We start from the raw sequence: 21,505 nt of genomic DNA, 5'->3' as shown, positions 1-21,505 counted from the left end.
CTCCAACTCGTCGTCAGAATTGCCAACATCAATATACTTAACCAACATTCTTAAAATTTAATTTGCATTTGAATATTGTTTGACCCAGAAGTAGTTACAAAGTTTAATTGTCTAAGTCTATTGATTTGCCTGGAAAAGTGACTTGTTTCTTAAAGCTGGGTTAACCCACCTGTTTCAGGACAGACAACGCAATGGTTAAATAAAGTTGTGTCTTTTTTACATTCAAATGGGTGATCTTTGTCATTGTTTTCTTGCTTCATTTTTTAACTATATACATTATACCTTAGCCAATCAATGTCTTTACATGCTTCCATTGTGGTATTTTTTTATTTGGACTAGTTTGGTCAATAGAAGACGAACAAAAATAGTTAAAAAAAGATGGATGATGATATTTCGTTTCCATTTGAAGAACTTGAAGAAGTTGAAAGTAATGTCACAAAAAGATTCTCCTGTCAAAAGTGTGGGTATGTTGATGAAAGTTTTTTAAATTCTTTTTTAAAAAAAACAACTTGACAAACTGTTTTGCGTTATTTCTACTTCCAAGTACTGTGACATTTACAGTCACTTGAATGTAGTTTTGCGTTTGTATGCATTGTCTGACACAAGAAAGCTTTTATTGTCTTGTGTAATATTTGCATGTCCCATTGTTGTATGTATACCCGTGTGAATATATTTTGTTTGCACAAAAAAAAACTTAATGTATATTTGTGTCTTAACAGGCCATTTCTTAAATAAAACTATGCCAGAGCTACAAAAAGCACCAGCTAAAAAATTACGAGTGCTATGGTGTGCAAAAAATCGCACTTGTAAGCAAAATTTAAAAGTTCGATGTGAATATTTGCAAGTGTGTTTCACACTTAACTATTTTTTTGTTTTCCATAACATTATATGTTATTTAAACTGTATAGAAATGATGTTTGAATACTAAGAAATCGCCTCCGCGATTGCTTCAAATCGTATAATATTTTTTGAATTGATCTCTTTACAAATTTATAAAGTGAAAATACCGATGTGGATTGTTTAAAAATTATAAAAACAACATCGTAGAAAGCGAAAATATCGCCATAGATCGTTTAAAAATCAGGAAAACGGGATCGTAGACAGCGAAAAGATCGCCATAGATCTTTTAAAAATCATAAACACAGCATCGTAAAAACGCAGAGATCGATGTAGATCATTTAAACATTATTTATTATTATTACTATTATTTACCCAGGATAGCCTCTTCAGTTCCTATTGGTACTGCTATCAACGAGGGTCCTGCGAAGGGGGTCCTAGCGCATTTAAAGCTCCCATTTGAGCTACGAAAGTCGTGGAAGCACAGCAATCGCTCAACTAGACAACCGCCTAAGATATCAATCCTATTCTCATGCTGAGCGCTAGGCAGAAAGGATAGATTCACACTTTTATAGTCTCTGGCATGACTCGGCCGGGGTTTGAACCCAAGACCTCCCGCACTGAAAGCGAACGCTCTACCACAAGGCTATCAGTCGGTAATCAGTCAATACGGGATAGCGAAAAGATCGCCATACATTGTGTAAAAATCGTAAAAACAGCATCCTAGAAAGCGAAAATATTGTTGTAGATCGTTTAAATATCACAAAAGCTTTTTTCATCACTCTATAGCTAATATTTTAGAAAAAGAAAAAATTCACGAGTGCGATAAAAAGCACTCATAAATTTTTTTACGAGTGTGCGGGCGAGTGCGCGTGCGATCGCACTCGTCTCAAGGAATGGCCTGTCTTAAAAGAGGATATAAATGTTATTGTTTTAACAAATTACATGTATTTTTTTGTGTAAATTTATCTATAAGTTTCATAAACCAACATGCATTCATATAATATTGTTTATGAAGGCTAGAAGTGGATTTATTAAAAGCATATTTGTTCAAAAATTCTAATTATAGCCGTCCAGAAAAAGTTTGCGTTTGTTATACCTTTCCAGATGCTCCAATTGAGATTTCAACCACAGTTCACATTCTGCAACATCCTCGAGAAGTAAGTTTTTCTGTGTGTAGAGTTCTTCTTGCCAATTAAGGGTTTTGGTCACTAATCTGTCCTGGTAAATTATTTAGCTGTATGTAACACCTTATTCCTTCTTTCCATTATGTACAGCACTGGCTGCAAAAGGTTTTTTAAAAGCGACGAAATTTGTGTCGCAATTAAATTTAAATGCAATTTCCATGTAAATTTTACATGCGATTTTCAGCGCCATTATAAGTTTCTATTTTGTTATAAAATATACCACTACATTAACCTAATACACTTTTCCACTTTACCCTAAAAATTGTTTACCTGGGTAAGATTATATGAGGCAAATTGTTTATTTCAGAGCTTACTTCTATAGCTATGAAATTATGTATATATATTCTGTTTCATTTTAAGTTTAAAAAAAACACATTCTGCCTTTTTCTTTAATCAACTTTGTCAGTTTACTAACATTTAAAGTCGAATTCTTAAGTAAAACACTGTATGTTAAAGTTGCAAGGAGTTTTATCTCTGACAAACTATACTTTAGGACTCAAAATTCGCACCATGAATATATTTAACCGATTATTGGCCAAACAAATTGTTTAATTTTCGACCATTTATTTACCCCATGCAAATTGTTTAGCAAATTTGGCGTTGTTTATAAAAAAGAGTACAACCTTATACATTTGAAAAGCACACATCATCAGGCTTATATCATGATGTACAGCATATAATTACCATACGCAACACAAATTTCACCATGAAAACCAAAAGAATAGATACTTAACCAATTAAGTAATAGACGGATTGAATCATTTAAAACATTTCATTTTTCTGGCCTACCATATGTTAAAAAAGTTTCTGTTACATGCAGGGTTTGTTATTGACTATCAATCCAGGCAATGGCTCATTACAGAATCTTTCTGTCGTAATTATTATGATAAAGTTTTTTTATTTCATCATCAGTTCTCTTTTATGGTCAAATATTCAAGTGATATACTGCTTATCTGCTTGTAATGCATCTTTTTCAAAAGTAAAGCTATATTATTAGGGTAAGAAGATTTGTCTGGGTGGTTATCCAAGGCTTCAAATGAGATAAGTGTAATGTAAAGGTATACCATTTTTCAGGACAGATTGGTGACTGAAGCCCACAAGTGTTAAAAATATATGCAAATTATAATTTTTTTTAGCAAGATATGAGATTGTTAACCACTGTACCATTGCTACGAGAATGTATACCAAAGGATAAAGGTATCATATATCGTGGTCGTCGCTTTCCAGAAACAAAGTTTAAAACATTATATGATATTTTGCGTGACAGCCAAAATGCTGCATTGTTATACCCATCATCCGATGGTAAGTCATATTTTTACAGCAAAGGATCATGCTGACACGTGTGCTATTTGATTTTTATCAGTTTTAATCAGTTCAAAATTGAAAGAAATTCATCTAAAAAGATGGACTCACTCTAGCACACCAAGACAATTCTATAATTAATATGATTATGTAAACCATTTCTGATATTTTAATTAGTTTCTTATTTTCCCACCATCAAAAGCTGTGACTGTTGAAGAATATGCTAGAGAGACAAACTCAGAAGCCATTGATTTGTTTGTTCTTGATGGAACGTGGAGAGAAGCAAAATCTATTTACTATAACTGCAAATTTCTTCATTCAATGCGAAAGGTTGGTACGATGTTGTGTTTTTTTTTATATATCCTTCTTGTAATTGCAACACTGTTCTTGTAAAAAATAATTTGATCCGGTATATTATTTTTTAAAGTAATGCTATGCCATCTGCAAAATTTCGAAAATTGAGTCATAGAAGTCACTTGGCAATACTGTCAAACATTTTACACAGTATTTCCTTAATAGAAAAAAATGCTGCCATTATGATTTTGCATCAGTATTATTCTGAAACTGTTACAAACTGCATTAGAATTTTTTATGTTTTAAAAGAAACTAAAAATTTTCTTTGATCTTATTCATGTAAGTAATACAATTATATATACAGAACTTTATGACCGAATGACTTGATATTTATTGGTAACTATTGGTGCAGAATGTGAAGAAAAAAAATACTTCATTTCACGCTTAAGCTATATCTGCAAAAGCATTTTTACTGCATGCAAATTAATCGTTCAGAAGTTTTGTTCAATTTTGTTTTTTGTTTTCAAGGTTAAATTAGCTGGTCATTGGAAAAGTGAGTTTGTGATAAAAACCCAACCTAACAATGACAGTGTTTCTACATTGGAAGCTGTAGCTATTGCACTTGGCCAAATTGAAAACAAACAAGAATTAATTGAGGTTTGTGTTTTGGTATTTAATTAAAGTCCTATTCTGTATATATGTATATTAGTAACTAACATTGAGAAATCCATGTAACTGTCACAAAAGCCAACATTATATAGATAAGTTAGGATGTTTCCAAAGTTCCATTATGCACATATAGATTTTTAGGAATATTTACGAGATTAAAAATGTACTGAAATTGTTTCTTTCTCAACTATTTTATCACCTTTTTGCCGACGGACTACCAGTTTTACCGTCAGTCTTTTTTTTCACTTTGAGCATTGTGGTCTATTGTTTATAATTTTGACTGTGCATGTGCGCATGCATATTTCTATTGCTCCTTATGCAAAATCACAACATTAGATCATGGTGCAACTCATCTATATTTTGCGTTGATTTGTAACATTGCACTGCTTAGCTTTGGTAAAAGACAGCTGAAGATTCTCTCATTTGTCTGTTATATAATTCTGAAATATAATAAAAAATTAAAATGCTGCTAGTTTACTCATATTTTGTTGATTGCTTTGTAACTTTAGATTTACTTAAGTTGCTTTGCATTAAAATTTAGCCATAAAGCCAGTTAGAAACTGCCTTCAAATTCGTTTCTTAAACTAACAAGAAGATCCAATGTTTGTTAGTGAGAGAAAAAAGTTTAAAGGCCCTGGTACGAGTAAATCACTGCCTCCTTCTTGTCAAAATGCCAGTAACAGGGATAAACTTATATGTTGATGGTCCCTTGTTTTGACTTAATTCTTATCCTGTTAGCTAACCTTATTCATACTATTCTTTGTGCATACATACTTTGTGCATTTAAGCAACAAGTTTGTCAGTGCGTGAAACTTTGTACAAAAATTATATGAAAAACGTTATGCATGGAAATTAATAATATATAATTGTTTAAACAAAAGAGACACATCTATATTTTGTATAAAAGTTTTACTATTTTTTCCTTTCTCAAAATACCTGACTCTCCGTCAGTAAGCCATAGATGGTAGCTTCAAGTAGTGCTGAGGGAATACATGTCGATTTTTCTAAACTCTGGAATTCCTGTGGATTTTTCCACAGTCTTACAACTAGTATGTGAGAAATACATTCATATTGTATCACTTTGCCTATCAAAGTATATGAATAATAAGAGAAAAGAAATCAGAGAAAATTCGCTGTATGGAAATGAGTGCTCAGTATTTAAACTTGACTCATTAACTTGTTAGGTAAATACTAAATGTTAACTGAATAGAGAAGCTAAAACTTTCTGCTAAAGAACATCAAACAACCTTATAGTTATCATCTATTTGTAAACATTTCGTAGAAATACTTCTGTATAATTACCAAATTTCATGTGTACACCCTCTCAGGGACTGCACATATGAATGTAAAACCGTGTACATAAACTCACATACATAAACTTACTCTTCGCATAAGGAACTACTAAACATAATATTCTTAACTTTTGTCAAAGGTTGGGTTGCCATGCTTATTTATTTATTGCTTTATTGATTAATTCTTTAGGTTGCACGTAAACCGCTGAAAGCCTTGTGTGACTTTCAGATAAATCATGGAGCGCAAGTTCATCAAAGCAAGGAAGAACTTGCCAAATTAGGAATAAAATACAAGTGCTTTGATAATCGCAAGGATATGATTAAATGACCACCTGTGGTGATTGAGTCCGAGTTAGTTTCTGAGCATGACACAAATTTATGTGTTGAGAAGAAATGAATGCAATTGGAAGTTATTACGTGGTTTTGATGAACGTAGAATGTGCTACCAAAGAAAAAAATACTTTTTTATGGAATACTAGGATGAACAAAATCCTGTGTAACGTTTTTTTTTTACATTTTCTTTTTTTATATATACTTTGATAGACAAAGTTATACATGTGGAAAGAATTATTATGGCCTGATTCTTCATTTTGAACAATATAACAATTTTGCATCGCTGTTTTTTCAGTTCTGTAGTTGATGTAATGTGACGATGACTTTAAGTTAACAATTTGTTTCTTTTCAAAAACATATTTTAGGAAATATTTGACCATTAACGTTATTTATACATCTAGTGAATTTTTAAAATCCTTTACTGGCAGTGGAATGTTGCTGGTGCTACATCTAGTGACATATATAACAAGTATTTTTGGTGAGGCACTTCAATAGAGTGTTTGTGGAGTTACGTAAAAAGTGGCTACATTAAGTGTCAGTACTATAAGTTTTGCGCCCAAATATACACCACATGTTTAAGTATAGGCATTTTCTTAAGGATTTGGTGTAATTTGATTTAATTTGTTTAAAAAACGTGGATTCTTAAACTTTAAATGTTTCAAAGATTTTCATCTTAAAAAAGATCTTTTCAATGTTTTAATTTTTAATTTTAACTTTTTTGAGGAGTGTTGTTAACGTTGATATTTTATTGTATTTTATCTAACAAGAATTTCACTTGTGAGACTCTTCACCAGCATTACACTGCCTAGATTTCTGCGAACAATTATTTAATATTAAATCAAGATGCTGGAAATCAATCAGGGGTAATATTTTTAAAAATAATTGGCGAAAAGACATTGTTGTTATATAAGCTTTTTTTTTTTTTTTTTTTTCGGGTTTCAGAAAAATTTAGTTATACTAAAGGAAATGATTTCCATTTTAGACCTCCTCAAAGTTTGTGTACCTTTATTTTAGCGAAAAATGTGGAAAAATCAAATTTTATTTAATGTGTACAGAAGTGTGCAAACCGAAGCTTAAACTGTTATTTATTTCTAAGATTAAATTGATTAAAATTGAATGTTGAAAATTTATTATTGTTGATAACTTGGGTAACGAAATCAACCTTAACTAACTTTTATAAATACTAATAACCAGTGTTTCCTTTAATAAATTAAATTGTACCAAGAAAGAATTGTGCAGGTTCCTTTCTCAGTATGAAATCAAACAACAGAAAACTTTAATACCACGAAAATATGAAATTTGAATGCTACAGATTGTACTTATTTTTTATTATTCTAGAACATGTGAAAATAAAACAACAGCGAAATAGAAAGAGAATCTTTAACCAGTTGATCAAGTATGAATATATGTACTCTCTAATTTTACAGATGTCAATATTAAGCTGGATCAAGGGAAAAACAGGTACGTAATAACAATTCATTTGATTATACAGAAGTACGTAGTAATCCTCCGCTCTTTTTTTGTTATTAATGTTCATGAAATGTTACCACGATGTGCTTCATATCATCTCCCTTTTATACCATTTTATCTCCCTTTTATACCATTTTATCTCCCTTTTTGACCATTTTATCTCCATTTTAGACCATTTTATCTCCCTTTTTGACCATTTTATCTCCCTTTTATACCATTTTATCTCCCTTTTTGACCATTTTATCTCCATTTTTGACCATTTTATCTCCATTTTAGACCATTTTATCTCCCTTTTTGACCATTTTATCTCCCTTTTATACCATTTTATCTCCCTTTTTGACCATTTTATCTCCATTTTAGACCATTTTATCTCCCTTTTTTACCATTTTATCTCCCTTTTATACCATTTTATCTCCCTTTTAGACCAATTATCTCCCTTTCATGTCATTTTATTTTCCTATCATGACATTTTATCTCCCTTTCATACCATTTTATTTCCTTTTCATGATATTTTATCTCCCTTTCATGACATTTTATCTCCCTTTCATGACATTTTATCTCCATTTCATACCATTTTATTTCCCTTTCACGACATTTTATCTCCCTTTCATGACATTTTATTTCCCTTTCATGACATTTTATTTCCTTTCATATCATTTTATCTCTCTTTCATCCCATTTTTTCTCCCTTTCATACCGTCACAACCTTGTTATTTCCCCGCACTGACCAGATAAACGTTAGCGGTTAGTATAAATATAGGACAGTTTTAAGGTAATTTCATTAAATATTCCCAAATAATGTTAGGAATGGTCAAAATTAGAATTCATCTCAAGGGGTCTAAAATCCCAATTTTTGTTAACACACAGCTTAAATAGAGTTTTTACTTTTTTCTAGTAGGATCAACTATGGAGAAAAGCATGGAAAAGTTGGAAGATTTCGGATACTATTTTGATAAAGGTTATACTTTATGTTTTTCATGATTTTATGTTTTGTTAAAAAGGATATTCTTCTCGCAAGGAGGTGGATAGGATAGTGTATTAATTATCTAAATGGGACGTAAAGATTACAGTTCAAAGTCATTTTTTCTGATAAAAGAAGCCAGTAGCCGAATGGCACATTCTGACGCAGCTCTTACAACTCCTTAATATATGAAATATATGAAAGCAACTATAAAAAGTTCTTTAAGGTGTGGCACTTTCACGGAGCAAACGTTTGCGGGTCAAAAAATCTTGGCAGACAAAAGATCAAGGTAAATAGATTTCACCAAATGTCTCTTGCAATCTTTCGCGAGAAATAACCTTCGCGATCGACATAATTTGTTGATTATTGTTGAGCCAAGTTAAACAACACATCAGTTAATTGTTTAAAGTTTTTCCAATTCTTTCTGAGTTGGTAGCTAATATAAAGGTTTTTAAACTGAATCTTTTTAATATCAAAAGTCACTTTGAGAATATAAATATCCATATATTTTGTACTGTAACACACCTGTCAAGATTTTATATCTAGGTTACTATTATTATCTTTCACCCAAAATATTCAATTTCAACAATTCTTTCGCTAAAAATATGGATAATTCTCTGGAATATAGTTCTATTGCTACACACTTGTAAAATTATACAGAACGGGATAACGTAACTACACACCATTTCAACATATAGCCCGCCATTATGAAATTGCGTTAGAGAAAGGGCCTGGGCACCATGAAGGGGGGACGGTAATTGAGCTCCCTTACGGATTCTGCCACTTAACTTGAGAAAACAAAGTATAAACATCACATTTTTACAGTCTTTAAAAACAAAATATAATAAAAATAAATTTAATTATGCCTAACGTAAATTGCGCTGTTGTAAGTTGCTTTAACAACACTAAGAAAATCAAGAAATGGAAGGAGCAGTTATGTGAGGTACATGAAAATGTTAAACATGAACAATGTGGTTGTGACCGACCTTTTAAAATGTACTGTTTCCCAAGTATTCGATACAAGGAGCAAAGGGATAAATAGACTAATGCAATGAAACGAGGAAAAAAAAGACAAATCACAATGGGAACCAAAATCAAGTGATCGTGTGTGCTCTATACACTTTGTTGATGGTGTCCCAACAGCTGCAAATCCAGATCCTATTGGGTTATGAAACTCTAATTAGAAAACCAAGAAGAGGAGAATTATGTCGATAACCTTTACCTCCAAAAAAATTAAAACTGTGTTCATCAGGTATGGAAAATCAGTGTAACTCTTCCACATCTGATATTGATGGTGATGCTGATGGCTTGTTTACTCCACCATTCGAACACAGCTATTTTAAAACTCCTACTTCTATAAGCTGTGGTGGATGCACTGGTAAACAAAAGCTAATAAATTCTTTAGTATCCAAAATAAACTCCCTTACACTACGAAGCCATACGTTATCTCGAGAAAAGATGTTTAATAGCAAAGTTCGACATTCACATGGCGAAAAATAAAGAATGACGAGAAGATGAATTTTTACACAGAATTCACCACCATTGCTTTATTTAATGCAATCTTTATTCTTCTCGAGCCATATTTATCAAATTTGAGGTACTGGAGAGGTCCAAAGCAAGCACTAAGTAACAAATACAATCATGCAAAGCCAAAAAACTGCATTAAAAAAATTGACACCGACGAATTTTTATTGACATTATTGCGATTGAAGATGTTGCAGACCGTTTTGGTATTTCAACAGGATTAGCATCCAGTGTTTTTACAACATGGATCAAAGTGATCAGTTTGATTTTAGGCAGAGCTTTGGTCGTTTGTTTACCAAGAGAAAGTATCCGTGACAATCTGCCAGAAGTATTCGTCAAGGCTGGCTATTCAAAATGTTGTGTGATATTGGATTATGCAGAGGTTTTTATTGAACGACCTTAATCTTTATTAAATCAAGCATGTACTTGGTCTGATTATAAGCATCATAACACCCTAAAGTTCTTGATTGGTATATAACCTACTGGCTTTATTTCATTTTTGTCAAACTGCTATGGTGGTCGTTCAAGTGATAAATTTATAACAAAGGACAGTGGTTTTTATAAACTTTTAGAGCGAGGTGATGAAGTTATGGCAAATAGGGGCTTTCAAATACAGGAGGAATTATTATTGAGATTTTGTAAGCTAGTTGTTCCTCCTGGTGCACGATGGAAGAGCCAAATGACCAGTGCATATAGTCGTAAAACAAAAGATGTTGCAAACCTTAGAATTCATGTGGAACGAGCAATAAACCGAGGATTTTAAAAGGGACATTACCAATAACTATGTTGCGGCATGCTGATCATATTGTTTTATCGTATTGGTAAAGATTTTTTTTGTAAATATATTCTAAAATTAAAACAAATATTTCTACAATATTTTTTTGCCTATGTTTGTTCACCCGGTACTGTTTTAGCTAAGCAAAAAGTTAATCAAGTGGTGCTACTTTTATCAGGTGCCCATGAGGATACATCAAAAGCTGTATATTAAACGCGAATGAAATGCCATAAAAATTCAAATTCAACCACTCTGCTAGCTAAAAAATGTACAATTATTTACTGCCAGAACCCGGCGTTAAACACGGAAGCAGAAGCAATAGCCAATCAATTTGCAGAATATTTTCATTTTAACCAATCAAATTTTTAAAGAAACATTGTTGTTACATCTTTTGGTTCCGGCGCGTTATTTTTAAATATATGGCAGACGTAATTGAAGAAATGAACATAATATTGTTATTTTTTCTTCTCTTTTAATTTTTTTTACAGGTTTAGGGTTCATTAAAAACATTTTTTAAATAAAAATTATTATAGTACTCTATCGGCTTTTTTCTCCAATCACTCCATAAATTCTCATCAAAAACAATTTTGTCAACAACTATTCCACGTGGTGTCCATACAACAAAGTAAGAAAATTTTAGTCCAGTTACCAACATTTGTATCTGACACTGCGTAAAGTATTTGTGTGTGTTTTTTTAAGTGAAGCACACCATTTTCATCTTTACTCAAATATGGTAAATTTGCATCTGGGGCAGTTGGCGATAAGTGATTAATTGAATAAGGGCACTTAATTTCTAAGCATGGTTGCGAACAGCAAGAACAACTAATTATTCTGTCTTGACTTCCATCTATAAATGGTATCTCACTGTCCAAATACAAACCACATTCGGAAAATACCACATCCTTATGATCTGATTTGAATATGCTGTAAAATGTATTCACGGTATCGCTTTCCATTGTACGACCGTACTTAAGGGCTGGTATGTTAGGGTCCACAAATGTTAAACCAGAAACTTTTAGGTTAAGTGCCCACATATCAATATATTCACCGCCACCCTTGGCCACTCGCTTCATTTTGGATAGCACATATGCTTTAGATGCAGTAATTACTGCTTTTCGAAATAAAAACCAGTTTTTATTAGCAGCTTGTCCACGTGTTATTATCTCAATTTCTTTTGACTGACTCCTTTTAACCATGTTTTTCATATGTTCAATAAATTCTGATTTATTTGATGACATAAGAATTATGTCATCTATGCTGATTGAATCTTGTGGTTTCGTTTGCTCCTTCTCTGTCTTAAGTGATTCACTCATGTGGAATTTTATAGGGAGCTGTCAAATTTTAATTTCGTCTTGTATTCGATACTAAGCGGATGCTCTACTTCTGTTGCAGTTTTTATAGACTATGTGTTTCTCTCCATAGCCGAAAACACTCGTGCTACAAGTTCCTTTTTCCTTCCATTTAATAACAGCCCTCGAACTCTTAAGTAATCCTGAAGTTCTTCTACTTTCATTTTTTCTATTAAGTCATAATCCATTTAATTACTTTCTAATTGTTGAATATCTGATGTTTATAATTCGTTGTCTCAAGTTAAATTGCGGGCCTCATTCATTTTGACCCCCACTTATGGAGTCCAGGCCGCGACTACGTAATCAAAAAAGGTTGAATTAGTGTATTAAAGAGAAACGCTAATAACAACAAAAATGGCGCGTAACGCAGAAAATTATGAAGATCTACTTTGTAATTCGCTGTGTTATTTTTATTATTATTATTCATCTTTATACAGGTTTATCTACGTCAGTATAATATATACAAGATATATGTAAATGTTACTGTTATCAATGAGAGACCTGTGTAAGCTCCAGCTATTGATTAGATTTTCGTTTTCTCTTTAAAATCTTCAGGCATAGTTGATATGACATATGGTGATGATATGGTGTGTGCAAATACTGTCAATATTCCAAGTATTTAATTTCAACACTTACTTGCTCGTCCCAGGCCTCTTAATTTTTTGCTGACGACACCATAACTTGATATCTGCATGTCGGTTTGCAATCAAATTATGTGAGTAAATATTGCAGATCTTGAGTTATTGAATCGTCCATAAAAATTTCTGGATCTAGCAAACAAATGTCATTTTGGCCAAATAATATATGTAATCAATTCACCTTTATAAGGTCTATGCATTGATAAAGCTTGAATGCACATCTCTTAACAAGTCTAGAATTACCGATGACAGAAAATGTCAAAATTTGCCATTACTTAAATGTGACATCATAATTTATGCAGCATAATTAAATCTGAAATTCTTTACATGCAAATATCTTGAGAACAAAAAGAGTTTTTTTAAAAAATATCAAAGTTCTTGTTAACCACCTTTTTAAGCTCTGTAATAAAAGCCGACATCATTTTATACCTCGGGTCCCCTTTAAAAACAAAAGCACTGCGCCACACCCTTTCATCATGGTTAAACCAAAGCTCAAGTGAGAACAAGTTGAAGAGAGAGGTTGCAAAAAGTTGGAGCTCGTAAAGCTGATTTTTTTCTTGTTTATTATACTTTTGCAGACTCGGCAATTTAAATGATAAGTCAAAATCGATTTCATACATATTAGGTTCATGTTTTTAAGCAATAGTAAACAAAATTTATCGCCATAAAACATATCCATAATAGTACAACAGCTACAAATAGGTTATTGAACACTATTATTTAGGTTTGTCTGTTCAGTATTCATATTACTGTGGAAAGTTTATCATTTCTTGAACATGATAGTTTAGTAGGCGACGTTTCGGGAGATCCTTCTTCCATCATCAGGCAAAGTAAAATGATGTTGAGCATGTATTTATATAATTGCAGAGGATCGAAATTCATAAGAATTAACCAATCAGAAACGAGCTGATAATTACAGTTAATTACGGTAATTAACATTTTCGGACCTAGATGTAGGTAACTACTTCTTCTGTAGGGCTGGTAACTAAATCTCAGGCAGTTGATGCGAGATGCTGTTTATGTGTTTGTTACGTTCTACACTGTTGATGGTTTCTTTAATCTTTCTGGCCGTTTTTCTGGATTCTCTGTCAATGATTTTCTTCTCATCCCAATTAAACTGATGACTTCTGCTCCAGCTGTGGTCCGCAATTTCGTTTTTCTTTACATCTCCGTTTTTCACTGCGCGCATATGTTCTTGTACTCGTTGCTTAAAATTTCTTTTTTTTTCGCCTATATACACTGCATCACAATCTTTACACGGGATTTCGTAAACAACATTGCTTTGTTCTTCCAGGTTTATTTTTTTTTTTGGTTTAGACAAAGTGCTTCTTAGGGTGTCTTTAGAGTTAAGAATACATTTGATCTTGTGTTGTCCTAAGACTCGACGAAGGATCTCGCTGGTACCTGGTACGAAGGGTAGGAATGCTGATGCGATAAATTCCTCTGATGTTTCCTTGTTGTCTCCGTTGCATCTTCTCTTCATTTTATTTTCTACTTGCGTGATGACTTTGTGACTGTATCCATTTGCGATTAATGCATTTCTTACACGTCGAATTTCTTCTTTCCTCTCCTGTTTGTCACTGACTACGCTGTTGGCACGATTCAGTAATGAAGATATAACACTTTCTTTGCAAGATTTCTGATGGTTTGATTCGAAGTTAAGGTACTGGTCAGTGTTTGTGTTGGTTTACGATACACTGAGACTGAAATGGAACCATTTTTGCGCTTGACCAAAGTGTCCAGAAAAGCGATACTTCCATCGTGTTCAAGCTCAACAGTAAATTTGATTTGTCGATGTAGGCCGTTGATGTGTTCATGGAACTCTTCTAGATGAGATCTTTTGATTATGGCGAATACGTCGTCAACAAATCTTTTCCAAACCTTTGGACCTCTGTCTGATGTGACTAATGCTGTTGTCTCGTGTGCTTGCATGTATATTTCTGCAACTACTGATGATGCAGGGCCTCCCATGGCAACCCCATCTGTTTGAGTGTAGAAGTTCTTATTAAATAGATACCATGTTTTGGTTAGAACAAGTTCGACCAAACGCAGAAAATCCGGTACTGGAATCTTCGTCTTTTCACCGAATGCCGCATCGTTTTCGATAAGAAAAACAAATAGGTTATTGCCACTTTAATATGGCTTGATTGACAATAATGAACATATCCTTTTGAACTTGTCAATTTTAATTAAGAACTTTTTCATCTGGTACTGCTATAAGTTAAAATATCATTTTTTGGTTAATATAATAAGCACTTCACGACGCTTTGGCCAATCCAATTCTCAATAGAAATATTGCGTCTATGCCATTATTTCTTTTTTCTGATAATTGATTTCCCTTGGTGTAAGTTTATGATCGTACGATACGATCGTACCATATTACGTCGTGGAGATGTATATTTCAATTTTATTTTGTATAATTTAGATGGCGTATTAAAAAATCTTGATGGTAGTGGCAAAGGGTTTATCTTTCAAGTATATTCATCACAAAGAGAAAATCAATTGAGATACGAACGTTTAGGAAATGTAAGTCAAATGTAAAACAGATCAATGGTAATTTGTTTGTATACTGCAGAGTCACGTGATATGTGTGTGTTTTTCTTTAGGTTGTAGATAAACATATATTTCAACTTTTGGAAAAAGAAGCAAAGTTGCAACGAATAACCATACCGGTTAGTATAACTTCCTTTCGTAGTTTTGAAGCTGGTAGATGAAGGGAAGGATAAAAGGAGAGGTGGATCAAGACTTAAAGAAAGATTAAGTAAGTAGTAAAGGGAAGGGAGGTTGAGGGAGAAGGGTGTGGAGAATGTGGAGAAAACTAAAGGACGAGGGACGGTGATATCTACATGTTCTAAGCATCCGAGTGATTTTGTTATTTTTATTTAGATTGATGGTAAAAAAGGTAGCAGAGGTTTCATCTTCGCATCAACTGGTTATAAAAAAGCAGAAAAATTGCTTCTGCTTGTACACGGTAGTGGTGTAGTTCGCGCTGGACAATGGTCGCGTCGGTATGTAAAATGTTCGATTACAATACTACTGCAAATTTTTATTAAAGCAGGAAAAAAATTGTTCATAATCACTCACTAATTAATTTTTCATAAAAATGACACAAGAAAAAGCTGACATCATCATTTTTTTGGCTGTATATGTTGTTAAATTGCTATAAGAGACCCCACAAATATTGAAAAGAGTCTTCCTAAGTATTGTTTGCTTATTCTTGGATCTTCTGCAAAACTGGTTTTAAAATGAAGAAAAAAACTGAAAAAAAATTTGACCCGAAAATGCGACGGAAGATAAAGATTTGCCAGGTGTAGACATCTAGCAATACAAAAAATGTATGAACACGAACCTTCTTGGCTAAAATTTGGAATAGCTCAGCCCACAACTTCATTCTTTTAAAATTGTATGCAAAGTAAAATTTAAAAAAAAATTATATACTTGAAAACCTTCTTAATTTTTAGACTGATTATTAACAATTCACTCAATAAAGGAAGTCAACTACCTTATATCCAGAAAGCTAAACAAGTGAGGCCATTGCTTTTATTTAATCAAATCTCATTAAATAACGACAAAACCGTGTGATCCCTCTATAAATATGGCTAATTATATCATAGTGTAAGAATCATGAACATTTCTCTTTTCATTTTTATTGTTAGATCGCTTTGGTTTCATTTTTTATGTCCCCTCCCCTCTTATTCTATTTCCTTCTTTCCTTTTGTTTTGTTTTGTTTTATTTAACGTAAGTTTAATAACTCCTTATTGCTATGTTATATGGCTATGATACTTACTGAGTTTTAATATTTATCTATTAGACATTCGCATGCCAAATATTTAGTCCTGTACCTCTCCGTGGCTATTACTTGAAGCTAACCATAAATATCTCTATAAAATCTTACAACACAACTTTTTTTCATCTATTAGAATTTTTATGTACGTTTCGATACTGACAGCGACATCCGATTTCCCGATTTTTTCGAATTTTACTCGAAAATCAGCAAAATTTACGAGCAATTAAAAATCAGAAAATATGTTAAATAACTTCTATGTGGCTTTCAGAAACTTCAAACAGAATGTGAAAATTGAAATTTAAGCAGATAGTGGTATTTTGAAGAAATTTCAAGCTTTTGGTGACGTCATAGAAAAAGTGCTGACATAGCAAAATTTATTACTGCTATTTGGTTCCTTTTGTGATGTACTATTTTGTGATGTACTAAGTTTGATTCAATTTACACAAGCCTATAAAAAGTTATTAAAAGGAGGGGTCTGCATTTTATGTTTTATATGTTGTCGGACCGTATAGGGTTAATAAAGGTTTGTTTTATCATTTCAGCTTGACTTTGGAGTACTTGTATTAAATTCAAATCAGAATCATGATGACCGTGGAGATACTATTCAGGTAGCCAATTTCCTTTTCTTTTTTTTGAAATCTCTTTCTTGCGAGTCAGAGAAGATTGCGTATTTTACGGGATTTGTAATGGGTGAACACATTTTTTCGAGGGGGGTTATTTTGTTTTTTATTGTAGTTCACGTTTTTTATATTTGATTTGTGAACTTGTAAAGTGTAAACATAAGAGTCAGGAAAGGATAATTAACTTATCGTCGCACAAAGTTTTTTTCACTCTATTATGATAACTGGACTTTTTGGTAAGCTTAAAAGCTTCGACATAAAAATAATTCAACTCTTCCTTCTCTTCAGGGAAGCGAGACACCAGAGAAGCATTTTCATTATGTGTGGAAACATTTCGTAGCTTCATCGAAAGCTAAACACGTGGCGATTGTTGCTCATAGTTACGGCGGCGTGATCACTGTACACGAAGTTAGTATCCATCACGGAAATTATTTCACTTGTCCTAATTTCCCATATTTTCCTTTCCATCAATCATGGGATTGGTTTTGTATACGTTTTTTACTGAGTTTTAGATTGCATCTTTTATGTTTTTAACTACTAACAAAGTAATAGTTAAGGACTTTTTGTAAAAACAAATCGATACAGAAATTTTTTCACTTTTATCATTGCTTTAGATTGCGATTTTTTTTCCCTAAATTAGTACTGATTTGTCCTACTGTTTTGTTCAGGCTGCAATCAACCCGGAAATGAGAAAGAGAACTTTTGCTGTCGCCTTCACAGATTCGGTGCATGGTTACATGGGTGCAATGGGAAGCGAGAAAAGAGAGTTTTTCGATTGGATGAACAAGGTAATTTTGTGCACTGTTACGACTGGTTAACGAGTCTTGATCTGCATTAACACACGTTTTTAATGAAATTCGAATCCACAAGATATTTTATAAAAGAAAAAAAGAAGGATATCGGGCTTCTGTATTCTTAATTTTTTTTTAATGTTTGTCCCACACTTGATCTTAGCTTTTTCTATGTTACATGTTTTATTTTTTTTAGAGAGTGTGTAACTGGGTATCCAGCAGAGAACCGCTAGACGAACGTTTGGGTTCCCGTCAAGATGACTGCGTAAGAATGTCAGCAGGTATAATAACTTAAGCTTAGCGCTATCGTTGAAAATTATGACGACGCCGTAGCATGGGTTTACGTTTCCTTCGTAAGATTAATATTTTTGTGCAACTTTAACATGGTACATGATTTTTGATACGCCAAAACTTCTGAGGCGTTTGTGTTTAATCGCCAGTGCTTTTTTTAAGGTACTCCTGTGCACGAAGAAACATCGTGGAAAGCCTTTGACTCTGTTTGGCGGTTTATCGAAGAAAAGCTATCCGAGCGATTGAGTCAACGTCAAGACGGGAGTGTCGACAGACAGAAGATGCAGAATCCACGTCAAGACGCGAGTAAGGGTAAGTTGACGGCGAAGAGACATGATGTACATCAGCAGGAGATTGACAAAGAAAATGTTCGACAAAGTAGAGTTCTGACAAGAAAAGGTGCTGACGTCAACAATAAGGCAAACAGCCAGACTACTGTTTCCTCTTCTCGTGGACAAAAACGCAGCTATGCAACTGTTTGCAAAACAATTTCCATGAAAGCAGCGGACTGCAACAATGTTAAGAAGCGGATTGATGACAAATGTAGTCCGGGTGTGCCCCGGACGATTTCTGAACGCGCTATCCCAGATACATGTGAAAAGAAACTAATAAACAACAAAGTCGACGATGTTAGAAAAGACGCGACATGTCCAGTTGTCGGTGAAGGGAAAGAGAGCAGCAAAGTGGACGATGGTAAAAAAGACGCGACATCTCCAGTTGTCGCTGAAGGGAAAACGAACAGCAAAGTCGACGATGTTAGAAAAGACGCGACATCTGCAGTTTTCGATGAAAGTAAAGCGGACAGCAAAGTCGACGATGTTAGAAAAGAGAAAACATCCTCAGTTGTTAGTAAAAGAAGATATACGACATCTCCAGTTATCAGTGAAAGGAAAGAGTGCAGCAAAGTCGACGATGTTAGAAAAGACGCTACATCCGGAGATGTCGGGGGAGTGAAAAGGAGCAGCAAAGCCGACGATGTTAGAAAAGACGCTACATCTGGAGATGTCGGGAAAGTGAAAAATCCGACTTCCTTTGAAATTGCTAATAAAGATAAAAAAGTTGAAGCGGAGGGTGAATGGACGGTAGTTACGAAGAAGGGCGCTAAGAAAAAGCCATTAAAGTCTGGTGACTGTGACAGGACGAAAATAAACGAGAATGAGAACAGAGGTGGCAAAAAAAGTAATAAGAAGCAGTCAGGAAAAAAAAAGTCTGTAAAGTAATTCCTCCCATACTAGGCATAGCTTATTATTTAGCAAGGTATCCGTTAAAAATGTGTAAGGCTAGCTTGATCTCACTTTCACAGATTTGCAACAGTAAATAAACACTTCATCCCACAAACACTTTATTTTAAAATTTGTAGAAAATGTGTTGAAATTTTTAGATGTCACTTATATTATGCTTATTTTGCTGACCATGTTTTTTTTCGCCGACTTTTCTTGACCGTGATGTTGCGAAAATAGGAAATTTCTGAACAAGAAATTTTTTACGCTTTTTCGAAAAATTAAGAGCTTGATGAGCTAATTTTCAAAAACTACGTTTGTTTTTGTATTTTCTCTTTCTGAAAAAAATGTCGTTCAGTGATCATCTTAAATTTGATTCGAACAGAAGTTAAAGCTGAAGAAGGATGGGTATGTGAAGAATTTTATTACTATTTAGAATCATAATTTATAGAAAGAAATAGAGATCTTTACAAAAAAAAATTCTTGGTAGTTAATGTGTTGGTGACGAGAGACGAGATGTGATGAGACAGAAAATATTTAAGGATAGAGCTGTTATAAACCTAAGCAACTTCGTAGTTACTGGCAAGATGAAAATTTGGAAAGTATCGCAAACTTACAACTGAGTAATCATTGTAGAATAATTATAACAAGTAAAGTTTTTTTCTGTAGTAAGGAGTAGCTCATGAATGATAAAAGAGAGGCCTAAATAAACGTCACAATAAAACCCTAAAATCACAAGTCGCAGACAACATTTCTGGAAATCGCGTGGTCGAGAAACGATGCTGACAAATCAATGTTTTTAAATGCACTACTTAAACATGATTTAACCCCTTCTTCTCTAACTTTTCGATTTAGGGTCACTGCTAAATAACAAAGTACACAAATTGCGCCAATTTTCTGCTTTTTTGGCCTATTTTTAACGATTTTGTTTCCTGTTTGGACTTGAATTATTATTTTTTGTTTAGACAGTCCACACATTGATACAAGTAAATTTATATCAAACTGAAGCTGTTAAACCTGTATAAATATATTTACCTGTATAATAATAATAATAATAAATAATAATAATAAATAATAATAATAATAGGGTTAAACAATAGGGTTAGCCAATTCTTATAAGCACTTAGTCTGAAACAAATGAATATCCATAAAATACCAAGCATAGAAATTTTCAGATACTGCATTGTAAGTAGACCATGACGGATCAGTTAGTACGAAAGTGTATCGAAAATCTGGTAAGTTACCTACACTCTGGTGTTCCCAAGTACCTCAACGCTACAAGCGGAATGCAATTAATGGCAAACTACACCGTGCTGAGAAGATTTTATCAGACTTTGATACCGAAATTCATACAATCAAACAACGTTTTCAAGAAGTTGCTTTTCCGTTAGGATTCATAAATTCTGTTATTCGGGAGTACCAAAATAAATCGGACAATGAGCCTTTGATTCCTGGTTTGTTGTTTGATAATTGTTTCAAAAAATTTTTTCAAACTAACTTACTGTCCTAGTAACGAATACGATGTAAAAAAGTTCATTGAAAGAATTGAAATTTTTACGAAACGGAAATGTCTTTTTTTTGTAATTTGGTTAACACGCAATATTAGATCTTTATTTCCACTCAAGGACAAAATTACTCACAAATCATGTGTCATTTATGAAGGAGCGTGTTCCTGCGATGGTTGGAACACGAGGATAAGAAGGGAAAATTCGAACCTTCTAAACAATTGAAGAAATTTGGCACTTACAATTTTACCTGGAAAACTTTGTCTTCTGCGCCCTCCCACTTCCGCAAAAGAAAACTTTTCGAGGCTTTCTTTATTAATCTACGCAAACCGGAATTAAATGATCAGGTAGATCAACAATCATTGTCACTTTTTTGCAATGGGATTACTTAAATTTGCGTAATTAATCGTGCTTTATATTACCCCCAAGTCGAATAATAATGGATGGTTGAAAGTTTAAAAGTAGGTTGATATTATTGTAAGAATTTAGTTGTACATAGAGACTGATGGTGTAAATAGTTTTTACGAAAAGCTTCTCTTATATTTTTACCGTCTATACCGTCTATGCTTGATATTTTATTTTAAAAATGGCGTGTTATTCTTTTATAAATGAATATCGCTTCAGGCTAAAATGGTGCAAACATGTGGAACGCACGTAATT

At 33.2% G+C, this 21,505-nt stretch overlaps 2 protein-coding genes across 3 annotated transcripts; both read left to right on the top strand.

Moving 5' to 3' along the window:
- Positions 1 to 265: 265 nt before the first annotated feature.
- On the top strand, positions 266 to 6,194 carry LOC130647323 (tRNA-uridine aminocarboxypropyltransferase 2-like). The gene is made up of 6 exons (XM_057453131.1): positions 266 to 464; positions 1,907 to 1,997; positions 3,161 to 3,326; positions 3,529 to 3,656; positions 4,149 to 4,277; positions 5,772 to 6,194. Exons 1-6 carry the CDS (start codon positions 379 to 381, stop codon positions 5,907 to 5,909), a joined length of 738 nt encoding a protein of 245 aa, XP_057309114.1. The 5' UTR covers positions 266 to 378; the 3' UTR covers positions 5,910 to 6,194.
- A 252-nt stretch (positions 6,195 to 6,446) lies between these two features.
- Positions 6,447 to 19,808, top strand: LOC130647308 (uncharacterized). 2 transcript variants are annotated; one of them, XM_057453119.1, is made up of 11 exons: positions 6,447 to 7,375; positions 8,282 to 8,341; positions 15,056 to 15,156; positions 15,237 to 15,302; positions 15,517 to 15,638; positions 16,092 to 16,155; positions 16,961 to 17,026; positions 17,327 to 17,446; positions 17,707 to 17,826; positions 18,026 to 18,110; positions 18,283 to 19,808. In XM_057453119.1, the coding sequence occupies exons 1-11, from the start codon at positions 7,207 to 7,209 to the stop codon at positions 19,338 to 19,340; spliced, it is 2,031 nt and encodes a 676-aa protein (XP_057309102.1). In that variant the 5' UTR covers positions 6,447 to 7,206; the 3' UTR covers positions 19,341 to 19,808. The 2 variants fall into 2 exon arrangements, with proteins under 2 accessions (XP_057309102.1, XP_057309094.1); XM_057453111.1 differs by having other exon boundaries at positions 8,279 to 8,341.
- The last annotated feature ends 1,697 nt before the right edge of the window (positions 19,809 to 21,505 follow it).

Source organism: Hydractinia symbiolongicarpus, chromosome 1 (genome assembly GCF_029227915.1).
Source record: "Hydractinia symbiolongicarpus strain clone_291-10 chromosome 1, HSymV2.1, whole genome shotgun sequence".
Lineage (NCBI taxonomy): Eukaryota > Metazoa > Cnidaria > Hydrozoa > Anthoathecata > Hydractiniidae > Hydractinia > Hydractinia symbiolongicarpus.
Note: the sequence above shows the minus strand (reverse complement) of the source record. Positions and strands in the feature narration are given on the sequence as shown.

Bases quoted from the DNA above. Each gene is read 5' to 3' on its own strand.
- LOC130647323 (XM_057453131.1), top strand. From the start codon at position 379: ATGGATGATGATATTTCGTTTCCATTTGAAGAACTTGAAGAAGTTGAA. The intron at 3,327-3,528 runs GTAAGTCATATT...CACCATCAAAAG, and splicing joins GTTATACCCATCATCCGATG to CTGTGACTGTTGAAGAATAT. The intron at 4,278-5,771 runs GTTTGTGTTTTG...TTAATTCTTTAG, and splicing joins ACAAACAAGAATTAATTGAG to GTTGCACGTAAACCGCTGAA.
- LOC130647308 (XM_057453111.1), top strand. From the start codon at position 7,207: ATGAAATTTGAATGCTACAGATTGTACTTATTTTTTATTATTCTAGAA. The intron at 16,156-16,960 runs GTGAGGCCATTG...TTATCATTTCAG, and splicing joins ATATCCAGAAAGCTAAACAA to CTTGACTTTGGAGTACTTGT. The intron at 17,027-17,326 runs GTAGCCAATTTC...CCTTCTCTTCAG, and splicing joins ACCGTGGAGATACTATTCAG to GGAAGCGAGACACCAGAGAA.